The 17266-nt window shown below is 36.7% G+C and overlaps 1 protein-coding gene across 1 annotated transcript in view; it reads left to right on the plus strand.

Moving 5' to 3' along the window:
* The first annotated feature begins 14646 nt into the window (after positions 1–14646).
* The window catches only part of LOC112103401 (contactin-6-like), a 131687-nt gene continuing 129067 nt past the window's right edge, over positions 14647–17266 (plus strand). Inside the window, exon 1 of the mRNA XM_024195170.1 lies at positions 14647–14803. Within this exon, the coding sequence (XP_024050938.1) occupies positions 14662–14803 (142 nt within the window). The 5' untranslated portion in view covers positions 14647–14661. The remainder of the gene's footprint in view (positions 14804–17266) is intronic.

A 17266-nucleotide genomic window follows, 5' to 3' on the forward strand; every position in this document is an offset into this window, starting at 1 on the left:
TGTGCTCTCTGCCAGTTGGCATCAAGAGGTTCATGTCAGAGAAGCCATCTTCAGAGACATACAAAAAAAGTCATGCACAATACTGAGGTAACCTTTCTAATAGGGGTAAGTAACACATGTCTCCCTTAAAGGGCCTTTTAGATCACATGTCGATTAGTGTATCCAGATTTGACATCATACTGCAGTACAGAGACTTTCAATTGCAGTTAGGTGCCTAACCTGCACAGGTGTTTTTTTTTACATCCCACTAGGCACCTCTCTGCATCTTAAGTTACCTAAATACCTTTGTAAATCTGACCCTTGGAAGTCTATGTCCCATTGACTTTTAATGAAACTTAAGAGTTCTATGGGCCAAAATCATGTTTGAAAATGGCACTAATGCTTCTAAGACACTTAGGTGCTTTTGAAAATTTTAGCCATGAGCCATAGGAAGATAATAGTGATGAAAGGGCTGTGTAGATTAACACATAAGGCAAGAAAAGCACATTGCACTTACCGAAAGAAAGGCAATCGAGGGATAATTTGGCTAAACCCTTGGAATAATAAACGTCAAATTTCAGAAAGGCAGTAAAAATAAGAAAGCAGCAGGCCCAGAGAGAGAGAATTTAAATAAATGTTATTTACACAGTGGGCGGTCAGTTTGACAAAGGGTAGTATTAGAAAGATCTAGCGGAGCCAAGTGGAGGAAAAGTAGCATTGTAGGAAATATTGAGAGAAAGAACAGTATATTTAATCTGTTGGAAGTGTCTAGGGAGGTAGCTGGGGCAGCTGTATGAGTCACCTGGGCCTCTCTTTCTCCCAATATCTTTCTACAATACACAAGTGGGTTTGTTTGTTTTTTAATGTTATTGAAAAAAATAACTGTTTAATTCAGGTCTTGTTGTCCCTTTTCAATGAGAACAAATTCATGGCAAACTCTGCATTGCATTCTCTGGAAGGGAAGACCTCCCTTGCCCCTCAAGGAATTGGATAAATGGAGCTCAGCCCTTTAAACCAAAAAAATATATGCATAAATTTTTGTGGACATTAGTAGAAGCCATCTATAAGGAGGCCCAATGCTTCAGTGGAGCTCACATCTCTATGGTAACACAGTTGACTGTGGTCTTTTGTGGTCCCCACCAGTGGCTCCCCTTCAACCCAAGGGATGTTCAAAATGTGATGGGGTTTATTGCATAAATTGGCGCTAAAGGACTTGGAGGGGGATATTTTCTCCCCAGTCTTTCACCTCATGGAGCACCTGTCTGTGGAGACGCTTTAACAGGACTGAGGGAAATGGGAGCAACCTTCAAAGTGACTCCTATGCTATCTGCCACTCCAGATGAGCCTAATTTGATTCCTTCCCTATGCAATATGGGAAGGAATTATCAAGGCTTTGATTACTAGTGTCAGGGAAGTTTTGTTCTACAATATGGAAAATGTCTGTAGTTTTAGTACAAGCAAACTGGACATCACTGGAAGCAGAGATAAATGAGAGCCCGACCTAGATATTTACTGATACTGGGGCAGGGACTGTCTTTTTGGTCTGTGTTTGCACAGAACTTGGCACAATGTAGTATGATACTTAATAATAAATAATAATAATAATAATAATATTTTTTAAAAATGTAAGCCCTGATCTAGCAAGGCATTTAAGTACATACTTATTTTAAAGCATGAATAGTCCCACTAAAGACAAATGGTGAGGTGGTGTCAATGGTTGTATTCAGTTATATATTTGCTTTGCTATCTTTTGCATCCTGTCACTGGTTTGGCTTTGTATTTTTGGGGAAGCTTAATTTATGTCCACTAGAGATGGCTAAGTGAAGAAATGTTTGAAGTCTCATTCAAGTTCAGATATAGCCTACAAAGTTCAGCAGAATCTAAACAGTTATGGAAATTGATGCTTTTTCATATGACTTACTTCATTTTATGGTCTGTTATGTCACTTATAATATCTCATATAACGTTCAGAGAAGTTTAATGGTTTACCTTCAAACTACTAGCTCATCTTAGCTGTTTTACTGGCTTGAAATATTGTATAGCTCTAGCTTGATATCCTAAACTTGGTGGATGTATTTTATCTTTCTAGTGTATCTAATGTATGTATACCCCTACCATTTCCTTTATAATACAAGATACTCTTAAAAAATTGAGATGTGTGTTCCCAAACAGCTATTTCAGTGTAAAATAAATCAATCTCTTCAGACTACGACTCACAATTTAACTCCACCTCTCCTGAAGGCTACTTCTACCAAGTACTACTCATAAAAATACACTCACAGTCAGGTTGAGTTCTGTGAATTTTTATGTAATTCCTGAAGTGTAGACTGAATATAGTTTATATTAGAGTGCAGAATTTGTTCAAGGGCAGATTTTAACGACTTGTGTTTAACCTTGGGCGGAATCCTGACAAGGTCACTGGTATTTGGATATAATCATCCGTTAAAAAGATTGGTAGCCAACATTATGTTACGCTTTTACAAAAGTAGCAGCAGGCACTTCTGGGGTTCAACAAAAAGCTGTTCAAGAGCACGGCACAATAGAAAAGTGTAGGACAGGAAACGAATTATAACAAATCTAACAGTAGTTATAGTACATAAATATGTATAGTATTATCTGATTGTAACCAATCCTGTCCCACAGAATATTATTCAATATAAATAATTAAGCACTAAATAGGATCACAATAAAATAAACAAGCCAAGACTGTACCAGGGAATAGGAAATGGGAGATTGCTTCTCACAAGTCTTTAAAAAATGCTTCTACGCTGAAAAGCCTTTTATAAAGCATCCCTTTTCCGCAGTACTGTCTTGACGATCAGCTGGAATCCTTTAAAAGCTTTTAAGCAATAAAGTTAAACTATACAAGATTTTCATTTGATAATATCTTTTCAATGGACTTATTGCAAATGTCAAACATTATTAGTTTTAGATCCATGAAACTGTAAATTTCGGGTCTCATCTGTGAATAGAAGAAGCTTTAATAACAGCAAGAGGATCAAGAGGATTAAACCAATCATGCAACAAGGGTTCCTTATGCTTTGCAGTATACTTTATAAGGCCCCATTTCCGCAAGTTGCAAGCTGATAGACCCTTGAAATCAATGGAGCTCTGGGCAGGTATAGGGATCTCCCTGTGAAGTTCTACTTGCAGGATCAGGACCTAAATGTATACTTAAGTGTGTTGCAATACTCGACAGTCTTTATGTTACATGACATGTAACCAATGAATCATCATTTTCCAAGAAAAAAAAACATATAGAGACAAAAAATGCATACAGAAAACTGGTGAGCACTACCAAAGTAATTTTAAACATTTTAGAGAGGTAGGATGGTCCAGTGGTTAAGGCACTAGCTTAGGACTTGGGTTCAGTTCTCTGCTCTGTCACAGACTTCCGGTGTGACCTTGGGCAAGTCAGTAAGTCTCTCTGTGTCACAGCTCCCCATCTGTAAAATGGGGATAAATAGTATTTCCCTACCTCACAGGGGTACTGTGTAAGGATAAATATGTTAATGGTTTTGAGGCCGTCAGATACTGCAGTATTGAGCACCATACAAGATAGATTGATAGAATGACACTTCTTTGTCCTTCTTAGCTGCCACCCATAATCTTTATGCATAAGTGTGATGTTGATAGGAGAGGGAGTAGGTGTAATAGATATCCACATAATTTCTGTAGGAAACATGCAAACAAGCTACTCTTCACTTTCATTATGTAAATAAACCACAAATCCCCTGGAATGAGGTTTTATTATGAATCTGATTTTAAATGTTTGCTCCATTATAGAAACAACCTGCAGATTAATGCCCAATATAATAGTTTGCAAGGTCTTAGGTTTTAAACAAAGGGAAGAACACTGGAAACTCTGTTTTTTTGTTTTGTTTTGTTTTATTTTTTAATCACCTACATATAAAAGGCTAATCTTAAATTATTGTTTTATTTCACAGAGGAAGATACTCTTCATAGTCCTATTTTTATCCAAGAGCCATATGACACCACTTATTCTATTGGTTCAGAGGATCCAGAAATACTGCTGAATTGTACAGCCAAAGGATATCCATTGCCATACTACAGGTGAAGTCATCTTTGCAACTGTGTGGTCTCCCTGTAAATGTTTTAAACTTGATCAAAAGCTCAGTACCACATCCCTTACATTGGTGAGTGACAACAGACACACTAATGCTATTAATGGGTCAATGGGACTACCCTTGTGAGTAGATACTCACCAATACGGGTAAAAGTGGCACAATCCAACCCTCAAAAATGGAATATCTTCACTTGAGTAACAATTCTATTGGATACTTAAATTAAAAACCCTAATAATGACAATATAAACTGCTCAAAGTAACCACGGTTTAAAATATTATTAAGAAATCATATGTAAGGGCAAGAAACAAACAAAAAATTAGGCCCTTGGGAAATTATAAATCCCATAGAGCTGGGTTCAAATCCTACTGAAGACAATGGAAATCTTTCTATTGATTTCACTGGTTTGGATCAGGCCTGAGTTGTTCAGAATTCTTTTTAAAAAGATGGTCAAAAATACACAAATACATCAATTTTGCAGAGTACATGTCATCAAAATGTCATTTTTTGCTTGTGTAATTTCATGAGCTTTGAATGTAAAAAAACCACATCACTGAAAATTTCCCATAAAGTGTTAAAAAACCTACAACATGACCTAAAATACACAGAGCAGCTGTGAAAACCTGAAAAGGGTAGCGTCTTTTTGTGCATAAGTATCTGCAAAGACTTTCATAATAAAAGATTGCAATGCAAAAAACACAAGTCTTACTTAACTCTAATTCTAACATTTCATGTATATATTTATAAGGTTTATTTAGAGAAACAGCACGGCACAGTTCTGATTTCTAGCTTACTATACCCAATAGGCTCACTTAATAAAATCTAGGTCCATAGCATTGTTTGTTTGTTCAATAACCTTAGACTCTTTTATTTTAAACATAGTCTGTTGCTCCGAGGTTCTGGAAACTTGAGTTTAATAAAAGGAGAAGTTGTAAGTTTAGAAAAGGATGCTATGTGTTCCTCATTAAATGAGGTTAAAGCAAAGATGTTGGAAAAAGAAAACTGAGAAATGAGAAATTGTACATGCAAGATATGGAAGGAACTCAAGTGTTACCTAATGAATTGGAGAATATGTTCAATAACTTTTAAATATGAAGTGAAGGTTTTCCCTGGAAAGCTGCCAGTAGCAAACGGGAACTTGGCTTCTTTGCATCTTAAATGCCAATGTATAGCAATTAAATCTTTTCAGAGTTTTATATATGAGGAAGTACATTTTCCTCCATTTTTTGGAACAGTAGCTGCTCACTTTATATAGTATCAGGGGGTAGCCGTGTTAGTCTGTATCCACAAAAACAACAAGGAGTCCGGTGACACCTTAAAGGCTAACAGATTTATTTGGGCGTAAGCTTTCGTGGGTAAAAAACCTCACTTCTTCAGATGCACTATATATAGGTCTTCCAGCCCTCATCCCATGAACTCCTGCTATCTACCAACCTGGCCATCAGTTGTTTCAGGTCGCTGAGTTCCAAGCTCTCCAATACATCTACTCACCCACTTTCAATGAACTAGGGAAGAAGGAGCTTCCTTGGCAGCCTGTGAAAATCCCCAGCCCAGGCCTGCAGTATATTCTCTCTCCTCCACACATATGCACAAATAGTCTCTGCAGCAGCAGGAGTAGCCTTCAGTACCTCAGAGTCACTGGGGCAGATCCTCAGCTTGTGTGAGTTGTCACAGATCCATCGTGGATCTTCCCCCTGATGTCCCTGTGGACACACACCCTTGGAATATGAACTCTTCTCAGTCACACCCCATACTCTCCTATTTCCCCCTCTTCCTCCTCTCGATTATTCTGTTTCTCATTTTCTCCCTCTCCCACATTCCATGAACCTTACCTCCTTTACCCACATCCTGCCTATTTTCAATCCACCCCCAAAATACAATGGAATGAACAAGAGATGGAACAAATCATTTGGTGTTGTGTTTTCTTTCTCTTGCTCCCTTTTCACTTACTTTGCTGTAAGTCGAGAGTAACACAGTTATAGTAAATGGAGTTACAGTGACGCACAACTAGTGTGATGTCAGAATCAGTTTAAACATTTTTAGCTTTGCATTATATACAATATTTTGCAAAGCCCTGGTTACACTTATATGGTCAGATCCTCACTTGGAGCTTCATCCTCACCTGCACTGTTCAGGTCTTGCATTGACTTTACTGGGAGCTGGAATAAGACCTTGGTGTAAATCAGCTTAACTCCTTTGATTTCAAAGCAGTTAAATCAATTATACCATCTGAGGATCTGGCCTATATGTGTTAGGTTCCCATATATCTAGATAAATCAAGACCAGTATGAAATTATAGTAATATGCTATGTTGAGTGTGGAGTTAAGGATTGCAAGGACTACTGCAATGTTTTTCTTTGATTCATAAACACAGAAGCCCTACAATAGGAATTAAGTTATATATAATATAATTTGCCAGCTGGTACTTTTCTATATAAAGAAATATGTTGATGTGAAAATAAAATAAATAAATAATAATAATAAATGTTTAGTGTTTCCTAAAGGTCTTTTTATAAGATTTTCATTATAACTTTTAAAAATATCTGTTGACGATAGTCATAATTTTTTGCAACTTCTTTTCAAAAACCCATAATACTTAACAACCACACCAATATATATATATGGAGAGAGAGAGCGCACTGAAATGGGCATAGGGAATAAGGAAAAAATGAGACACTATATTCTACATTGTGCTAGTAATAGCAGAATGCAGACCAGATTACAATGAAAACAAAAGTAAAGATAGAAATATAACTTTAGATGCTGAGTAAAACAACATGAATATTCAGTTATATTATCTCCCAATCTAATACCCTACTATGCCTTTTAATGTCCAACAAAGTTGGTTGTTTATAACAATATTTGGCCCCGTATTTCTATTGTATCTTATATAATATTGATGAAAGGAAAAAATATCATGTAGGCTTGCAAGATAATTTCTAATTCATTGCACTTGAGTATTTTCATTAGAGTAGAGTCAATAATTCACAATGAATAATTTTACCAATATACTTAGCCTCTTTTTCTGACTGCAAAATATCTATGAGCATATCTTGATTTTCTCTAATTTATTCATCATTCTGTTTTTCCTTTCATTTTTTAAAATCTTTGAGGATTGTTCACAAATAGTTCTCTGTGATACTTATACATTTCCTGTTTGAACTGTGGGTGATGACTTATGATTGTTCAGGTACGACACGTGGCATTTTTTCCCATCACTGATTGCAAGAGATCAAATGAGCTCTCTTGCATACTGAATACAAAATTCCATGTGAGTTTGAAATTCACATCCTTTGATTATACATTCCAGGAAAAGATATTTGTTTAAATAAGTAAATAAATGCCACATTTTACGTGTGTGTGTGTGTGTGTGTGTGTGTGTATACACACACACACACGTAAAAAAATATATATATATATATAAAGTTACTCCTGTGGTTTAGGTTTATATATATATAAAGTTACATATATATTGAACTGTAACTTTTAATGATGTTTTTCAGGGACTAAAATAAGATAAAATGACCCAAATGAAATCCAAATCCAGATAAAGGTAACAGACAAGTAAAAGTGTTGGGAAAAGCAAAGGCAAAGGGTAACACAGTTACAATTGATATAATCCATGTTATTTATTAGTAACATTGTATACATTCTGATATTTTAAAGCTGTGATAGAAGTGGGGTCGGAGGGGAGGGGAAGCTAGCACAGGAGTGGACGTCAATAGCTAAAGTATTGGGTTTTGTGGAGGGATTTGAAAGAAGAAAGTGAGGATGCATGGCATCTGGCTTATATGCAGTGTAGCGACCAGTGGCATTTGTTGTTTTACTGGCAACAGACTTTACACACTAGTTCACTGAGGTGTTAAATTCTGACAATCTTTAGGTTCTGTTGATTACAATGGAAATTGATGGTGCTTTGATCCTCACAGCATCTTAAATAGAAGGATTTAACATTACTGTGCCCAGTGAATCTGAGAATACATTTTCTAGATCTTGTTCATACTATTGAAAAATCTGAGAATGATTGATAGATCAATCCTTTCTGTTGCCTGCCCCTTGTCTAACATGTTGTCCCCTGGATCACTCTAAAAAAATATCTATCTGCAGTAGGCTGCCTAGGGCAATGAATTTAGCAATTAGACACCTATCAAACTTATATGTTGGACATGATGTTAAGAACATATCAAAAACGTTAGTGAATTATGTCAAATCAAAATGAAACTGAAATCATCTGTGTATCCCTTTCCCCTCTGTTTTAGTCACTAGATGTTAGACTTTTTTTTCCCTGTTTCTGTGATCATTCATGGACATTAGCCCATCTGGCTTATAAATAAATATTGATCACAAAAAGGAACTGTATTCCTCTAAAGTGTTGTGTAGGAGATTTTCCAGCTGAATACAAAGGATGTAAGACAAAAACAGAACTCTAATAATGAAGACTTTGAAAATGCTCTTTCTACAGAAGATATTGTTGTTACAATAAGTATTCTTAAAACACATATGTTGTGTTAGTTGGTAAATACGTTGGGCCAGATAATCACCTGGCATAGTATTAGATATAGTTTATACAAACTGAGAATCTGGCCCTTACAGTGTACTTTTTTAATCTCATGACTTAATTATCAATATAACCTCAATCAGCTATATGACTAATACATTCATTTGTCTTCTAATTAGTGATGAGCCTCCACATGATGCTACAGTGAGGGGTGTGAAAGTGGTCTAGTGGGAGCAATGAATGTCCAGTGCTCATGTGGCTTCTGATGAAGCTGCTGCTACTTCAGAGAGACTATAGAGAGGTGTAGGTCAGAGGAGATGATTTAGGACCTAATTCAAAGCTCCCTGACATCAAAGGAAAGTCTCATAGTGACTGCAGTGTACTTTGCATCAGTCCCCACCCATGTCCAGTTAACTAGGGAACATGTGTTATGCTTACACCAAGGTTTAGGTACTGTAAAGTTATGGGGGAAGCGGAGGAGGAATGAGGGGGGAGGCATGCTTGTGTGGTTGATCTCTGCCCCACTTCTTGTTCTCTTTACTGATCGTGAGATTCAGGTGGCTCCAGGGGATTTGGGTGCCATTTGCTTATTCTGGAAACTTCATCTTAGATTGGAAAATGAAGGAAAATTACTGCAACAGAGAGGGTCTTTTAAGTCTGTACAGTGCGATTTGTTTTTTGTTTTTTTTATTGAGCACCACTCATAGTGCTCATTGTGCTGTATGGAGCCAATTCTGATTTCCAGAAAATTTAGTGTGCTTGCCCAGCCCTGTTACTGATCAGTTTGGCTTTTGGTTGTAATGATCAGAATGGAAATGCTGTCTTGAATGTTTTCAAAGACAGGAACGACTGCCATGCCTCAGTGAGTGCCACTGAGCTGCACATAAATATTTTAACCACTTAGAAGAGCATCAATAAGGACCAATAATAATAATTGGATTGACCTGAGTTGGCACGAACATGCCTCAGAGAATCCATTCTATCTCACTGAGATAAAGGGGAGATTTTGCTTCTATGCACATCTGATTTGAAAGTCCATGATTTCTTGGATCTATAGATAGTGCTTGTTCAGGTGCAATGATCAAAGGGAAGTAATGTGGCTGGTCTAATTAATGCTTATAACAAAGTCCCAATGTATATTTTAAAACAAAAGTGGTAACACAAATCTCACCCTCCTTCCTTCTGTGCTTGTGGCTAGCATTTTTTCGTAAATTACAGAAAGCAACCCAATATGTGAAGAGCCACTAAGAGGATGTTTTCTAACGAGTTTACTTTAATTTCAAACCAGGATCCCAATCCTGCAGTGGGTAGCACCCAGGCAGACTATTGCACCGTGTAGAACCTACAGCTGGGTGTAAAATGGAATTTCCATTCTACAAGAAGTTCTAAAATTTCAAAATTTGTTTTCATTCCACATTAGAATAAAAAGCCAAAATGTTGAAAATTCCTGTAGAATGAAAAATTCAGAAGAAAAAAAATCTATTTAGTGCAATCAAAACATTGTGTTTTTATAATGTTGAAACCTATAGTTTAGATAAAGTTAAAGAATTAAAGAAAGTGAGTATTATCAATGCCAGTCAACATGGTTTTATGGAAAATAGATCTTGTCAAATGAACTTGATATCATGTTTTGATTATATTATAAATTTGGTTCATAAAGGTAACTGTGTTGACATCATATATTTAGGCTTTTGTAAGGCACTTGCCTTAGTACTGCTTGATATTCTGATTAAATTAGAGCACTAAACAATATCAATGTACTAGATATTAAATGGATTAAAAGTGTCTGATGAATCTCAAAAAGTAATTTTAATGGGAAACCATCAATTAGGGGTGTTTCTTATTTATAAGAAAGTCAAGAAGTGACTTGATTATAGTCTACATATGGAGAATATATCTGATAAACCTTTAAACTAGCACAGAAGGCATAATAAGATCTAATGGTTCAAAGATAAAGTGAGATAAATCATACTAGAATGTAGGCACGTATTTTTTAACAGTGAGGATAACTGACCACTGGAACAACTTACCAAGAGACATGGAAGGAGGATTCTCCATCACTTTAAGTCTTTAAATCTAGAGTGGAAATCTGTTGTATTCAATGGACCCAAAGACTCAAAGGTGTTAACATGACCCTGTCATTGCCCAGCATTAAACAGTTTTAATCAGTGTCCAGAGTCTGGAATGCAGAGACCTTAGCATGCTTAGTACTATGGCAAACACACCATTACAAATCTTTTTAACTTTTTAAAATTAAAGATGAAGAAAAGAAGGAAAAACAGTTAAAGCATTTGAAATGTAAAGTTTTAAATAAGGCTTTTATTTTAACCCTATCCGCTGTTTCCTTCCCCCTTAGCTACAGAGAGTTTTTATGAAGAAAATTCCCTTTTTTGACTGTCTCTTAGATGATTATAACTATTCTTTTTGGGGAGGAAGAGAAAAGGTTAGTTGAGAGGGGCTGGAGCTGTTATTTTTGCTGTCTGATCTCGTTTCCTAAAAGACAAAACAAGACACGCACAGGAGGGTACAGGAAAGAACAGTAAAGATAGAAAATGCAGCTTCTGTCTCTGGTGCTTATTTTCACCTCGTACTCTCTCAGCTAATAAAATACAGGCACATCAGACCATCTTATTAGGCACTCTGAGACTTGGCAAACTTGTAGCAGCAGTGAGATTTTTAGGGCATTGCTTTTAGCTGCCTCTTTGGTCACAGGTTTACAGCAGTGTTGAAAAGTACACAGTTTTGGCTGGATAAGACTGACTCTTATTAAACAGAAAGCAAAAGGAGAGGGGTAGGAAAAACAAGAAATAAGGCAGGGAAGGGGGAAAAACTCTGAGGAGGGAGGGACACAAAGTCTCACATCTCAGGTAGTGTTCGGGATTTAGCTTGAACCAGTGGAGGTTAAAATGTCTTATGGGTCCACCTCTCTGGCCCAATCTCATCAGGACATCTCTCAAGATTAGAGTGTTGAATCTCCAATGGTGTGACAGTGGATTTCAAGGTCCCAGAAGATAGTGGGAAGATGCTCACTCCTTCTTATTCTCCCATCTATCAGTCAGCCAGCATCCATGATAACTAATTCCTTCACCCCAAAGTATCTTTTTGAGGATCCCAAAAGTGGGGAGGTGGATGGAAACGGAGCTCAAGCCCTCATTATTTTGTCCACCAATTCGTTCTAATTTCCAACACACCAGTTTTGGTCCATTGATTTTCAGTCCCACACTTCTGTTGTTTACCAGGGTATGAGCTTAACATAGTCCTTGAGTTATATCTGTAGGTCTTTTGTATTTGGCCTGATTGAGTCTATCTCCCTTTTATACCTTTTTCTGATAAATATTTATTGTTACAGATTATTGTGACCTTTTAAAAACTTTTATTCACTTTCTTATATTTAGGCTCACAACTGGGGTAGCCCTGCTAGGCCCCAATTATCACTACAGGTCTTTCTAAAAGATGTGCTGTAGCTCAACCAGAAGTTATGGGTTTGATGGAGGATTTATGGCGGACAGTCTATGGCCTGTATTATGTAGGAGGACAGAATAGATGATCATACAGTTCCCTTCTGGCCTTAAACTCTATGAATCTAAAAAACAGGTGTAGTATTTACTTCACTGGAGGTCATGTTTTTGTCAGTCTAATTTGAGAACATTTCCTTTCTAAACAAATATTTAAACCAAGCTCAGTGACTTGCATATTTTTGGTTTATATTCTGAAGATAAATTATTAGTCAGTGATGCATTTTCCACATACAGTGATAAAATATATATTTTTAAATGATTGCATTCAAAAAGGTTCATAAAACTGTTAGATCAACTGGGCTTAATATAAAGATATTAAAAATGATTTGAAATAATCCTTCATGGATTAGTTAATATCAGATAAATACACTAGGGCACACATGCTATGATTAAACACTTGTCTGGCAATCTCATGGATTCGTTAATTCTGTTCTTTCATTGATTTAAACATATTAATTAGGAAAAAAGCCCACACCAGGAGCGGAACCCCTGATCTATATGCACAGTTTAATAATCATTGTACCATGGTGATTAGAATGATTATGGGGATACTGTGAAAAATTCATTTGCTGCAACTAAGCCAACAACTTTGCATTTGTGTTGAAAAACAATTATGGAGCTTAATTGGGAGCCATGTAATGATGACAGCAGTTATTTCAGTGATTGATTCCCAAATTAAAGAGAGCTGGCAAACTAAATACCAGTATTTCCTATGCTAGAAAACTAAAAGGAGAACCAAAGTCCAGAGAGCATGCACAGTACACAAATTATGAAATATGGTGAAATCCTGACTGTGATATACAGAACTGCTTCATATAAAAGGCTGATGGATGACCATTACCTACAGCTCTGCTTGTCTCGATAACAATGTGAAAGATAAAATAAGACATAGGAATTCAAGGATCAAAATTAGCAGCAACTGGAGGCAAGCAAAATATTGATGTTCTGCAGTTGCCACTAGACTCCTTAATGTTAAAGCACTCATAAAACAGAAGTCAGAGATATGGAGGATCCAGCTAAATTATTTAAAGCTACTAGAATTTGTTCATGAAATTCAATTGATTTGATATTTGATCAATCACTTCTCATCTTTAAAAGCATATATCCTCCTCCAAGGTCATGTTTCTTGTCTTTCTCTGTACATATTTGTCAAGATTTTCCTTACAGCATGCAATGACATTTCACATGATTCTTTGAAGCCTCTTCTCCTACTCACAAATATTCCTCACAATCAAATTCTATGGAGAAAACCCTCTCAGTGGTTGGTTCATATAAAGTATTTTGCAATGCACAGCAGGACCAGTTCCTCAGATGATTAAACAGGTATAGCCCTATTGTCTTTAATGAAGCTATGCCAGTTTATGACAGCTGAAGATCTAGCTTCCAGTGTTTACATTTGTGGGAAATGATTTTAGTTTAGAAGATGTTGGTGAAAGTAAAAAAGTTTGTTTCAAAATTTTGATTGTAGAATCTAGTTCTGCTAAACTACCATCACTGTGAATAATCTAATTGTTGAAGCTAATTAGTACTCTATATTTTGCTCTGTGATTGTATGGATAATTAACAAACAAAATTCCCCTGGTACAGAGGGCTCACAGAAGGCATCTGTGCCACTTAAGCCATCCAGGAAGTGTCTACATCCTTTGCAGGCCACAGAGGGGTTTACCCCACTTTCACATGCCAGTGCAGGGTGTGAACAGAGGGTAGAGTGGAGTGTGGGGACTGGATTAGGTGAAGAACCACAGGGTCATGTGGAGCCAGTGATGCTAAAACCGTATGTATATGCAAGGACAAGGCTTCAGATGTTATTCAAGACCACCCCTGGAGCGGGACCTATTGAGGGGCTTCAACCCATATGAATGCTAGTTTTTTGGGCTTTAACTTGAGTTATGTTAATTTTATCCTAATGTGACTAATGGTAAAGCCCTGAGACATTTTCCTTTCAAAAATAAAGAATATTTATTTTCAGTAAAATATAATGTTTATTTTGACATTTGTAAGTAGCTGTGAAATGTTGCAGACCCAAGCTTTCTACTTAACAGACTAACAGAGACAAATCATGTTTTAAAATAGCAGCATTCTCATTATTACATTATCAATCTCAGGCATGCTATATAAAACCTTTCTGCTTTCTTCTGCTCTTTGAAGTATAATCCTTTCTGATTTATATCTCTAAAACATTTCTATAACCAAATTTATGACATCACTTGCAAGGGCCATAAAACATGTTCAGGTACCATTTAGATTATAAAAATAATGTATCTGCAGTCAAGGCATATTCTGTACTCTCAATTGGATGGATAATTTAGTTTTTATGAATAAGTTATCATTACTTTTTGTAGATATTGGTTGAACTCTGGTGACTAACATCAAAGCAGCAAAGATTTTTAAACAATAGAATTATTGATAATATTAAGATTGATATAAAAAGCATTCTGATATTTAACCATACTTTTATTGTTACAGGTATGCTACAGCACGCTATTTGATAAATATGAATAGGCTCTGTAAATTATAAGCATAATTTGATTTTTTTCCCCTCAAAGGTGGAAGCAAAATGGCACAGATATTGATCTTACCATGAGTTATCACTACAGGTTGGTTGGAGGCAGCTTGGCAATCAATAACCCACATACAAAACAGGATATTGGAACATACCAGTGTTTGGCTACAAATTCATTTGGAACAATTCTGAGCAGGAAGGCAAAGCTTCAATTTGCATGTAAGTTGCTAAGACTGCATTTATTAAGGCATTTCTAAGTAATTCTGTATGTGAAATGTAATTTATTTGATAATTAACGTATCATGATGACCACAATGAAAGGGGTGGTTTTACCTCTGCAGTGCTTTTCTATTTTAAATTTAAAAAAACCCTATTTTCTCATAAAATATTAACAACAGAAACAGACTTCCAATTCCTTACAGCACTCAGAGAACAATAATTACCACTGATGATTGAAAGGTCAAGGAAGATGAATGCAATTACTTTTGTTCAATAAAGCTGTTATGTTGTGTTTTTTTTAAGAGGGCTTTTATTTTATTTTTTGGTCGGAGTGATATTCATTAGTTATCTAGTTCCACACCTAGCCACATGCAAAAAATGTTGCAGGAAGACTAGGCTTTACATTTGCTACAACATAATGATATCCAACAGAGTCACATAAATGTCACACCAGTAATTACTTCAGTGACATTTTGTTATATTAACAGACATACAGTAAGATTCCCTTCTTCCTTATACACTGTGCAAAAGGATATTGTTCTGCTGTGCTGAAATGTGTCAGATTTCAGCCAGGTTGGGTACAGTTGCTGATGTCAATTTGAACCAGTTTGAGAATTATTATGCTAACCCTTTTTCATTTCTTCTGCACATTTCTGAGTGGTGACTGAATTCTGTTGGTACCCTCAAAGGAAACTTGAAGGAAGCCACATGTTCTACTTGCACTCTTTTTTTTTTTCAGTCTAAAGGTCTGCACCGTCTTTCATTGTGAGAAAGCAATTGTTTTCAAACCTCATTAATAAAACATACTTCTAAAGCCAACCGTATGTCGCTATTTCAGACATCAGTAAATGTATTAATTATTAATCTTGTTCCATTTCTCATAGCAAATCTCATGTCACAGAGGTTATACAAAGGAGACATCAGAGGTTGAGATGGTTCACAGACTTTTTTTCGTAAAGCTGATCATTTGGTTTATCATTTGTACTGGGTTTTATAATTTTCCCACTGACTTTCTTAAGCAAAGAGCTTTTGTCTCTGGAGCTTGACAAATGAAAACCAAATTTTAATTCATCATATTCTGACCCTTTTATATTTGTTTTTCTCAAATATTTCTGCAAGCAACCTTTTGTTCATGGGAAATGAATTCCAAGCTTGAAGGTAAAATTTGCTTTGTGACAAAACAAAATCCCTGTCAGCCAGAAGTAGTGGAGCAGCCATCTTAGAATTTTGTTTGTGGAGACTGAGTGAAGAAGGAAGCAGGGTTGGCTACTGGGAGGAAACTGGGGAATTAATGGAGAAGGAGGAGATCAAGAGAGGAAAAGGAAGATGCCCAGCAGGGCCTACAAGGAGGAAGCTGAAGGCTGCATATATGTCACAGATATACTTGTAATCAAGGTGTCTCTCCGAGTCCAGCTCCAAATCTGATGAAGGGAAACTCCTCCTTTTCTTCACCCACAGGCACATTGTCCTGCCAGAAGGGAGATACATCCACCTGAAAAGGGAGCCTGTAGGAAAAATAAAAGGCATCCGGGCCCTACCCACAGGATGTCCTGAACATTTCTGGTAATATTCTTCTCACAGCCTGGGTAGGGGAAGGAGGGAGCTACAAGATGAACGGAGCATTGGAAGAGAAGAAGAGGAACCTGAAAAAAGAGAAAGGGGGCTTGCAGGAAGGACTGGAAGGAGTTTCTGTCTCTTTTCACTTGGAAGAAGGAAGGGAAACCATTCTCTGCCAGGCTGCTGTTGCATATTATTTTTACACAGTTCTTGGCATGAATCACATGACCAAGAGTATTAGCCAGGATGGCTGACAGAGACACATTCCATATGTGGAGCTTGTGTTTGAAGTAACATCCACTGAAAGATCTCCCCGATGCAGAGAAGAGAAAACTTTGCCAAGTAATGGAATAGAAACACAAACCTCTATTTGGCTAAAGAACTTGAAGGTGAGAATAAATCTGACACAAACTGCAAAGATACATATCTCCAAACTGAGTAGGAGTTAACTTTTGCATGGTGCTAAGCCAAAAGCAGGTCCACAGCTTTCTGAAGGATGATTTAGATCTCAGAATGCTGAGGAAATTGTCTTTGCCAGGCAAGTATTATTAGGATCTACAAACAAGAATACAATATGCAGCAGTGGAAAGCAAGGATACTACGTAGGAGACTATGAGAACTCTCTCAGTCCTAGATTAGTGTACCAGCGACTGGCCATCAGTTATCAGGGGTGAAGTTAACCAAAACCTAAAGGAAAACACAAATGACTTTTCCCAGACAATTCTGCTGGCCAGAAAATCTGCATAAGGAGTACACAACTGGATGCAACTAAAGCAATTCAACAACTAGTAAGGACTATGTCTACATGGATAGTGTTAAATGGCTTTGTCTCATTCATACAGAGTTTTTGGCACTCTATATTGGTGAAACATTCTACCAGAAGAACTTAATTCATTGGGAGATAAG

Source organism: Terrapene carolina, unplaced genomic scaffold, assembly GCF_002925995.2.
Source record: "Terrapene carolina triunguis isolate 2854851 unplaced genomic scaffold, T_m_triunguis-2.0 Scaffold89, whole genome shotgun sequence".
Lineage (NCBI taxonomy): Eukaryota > Metazoa > Chordata > Testudines > Emydidae > Terrapene > Terrapene triunguis.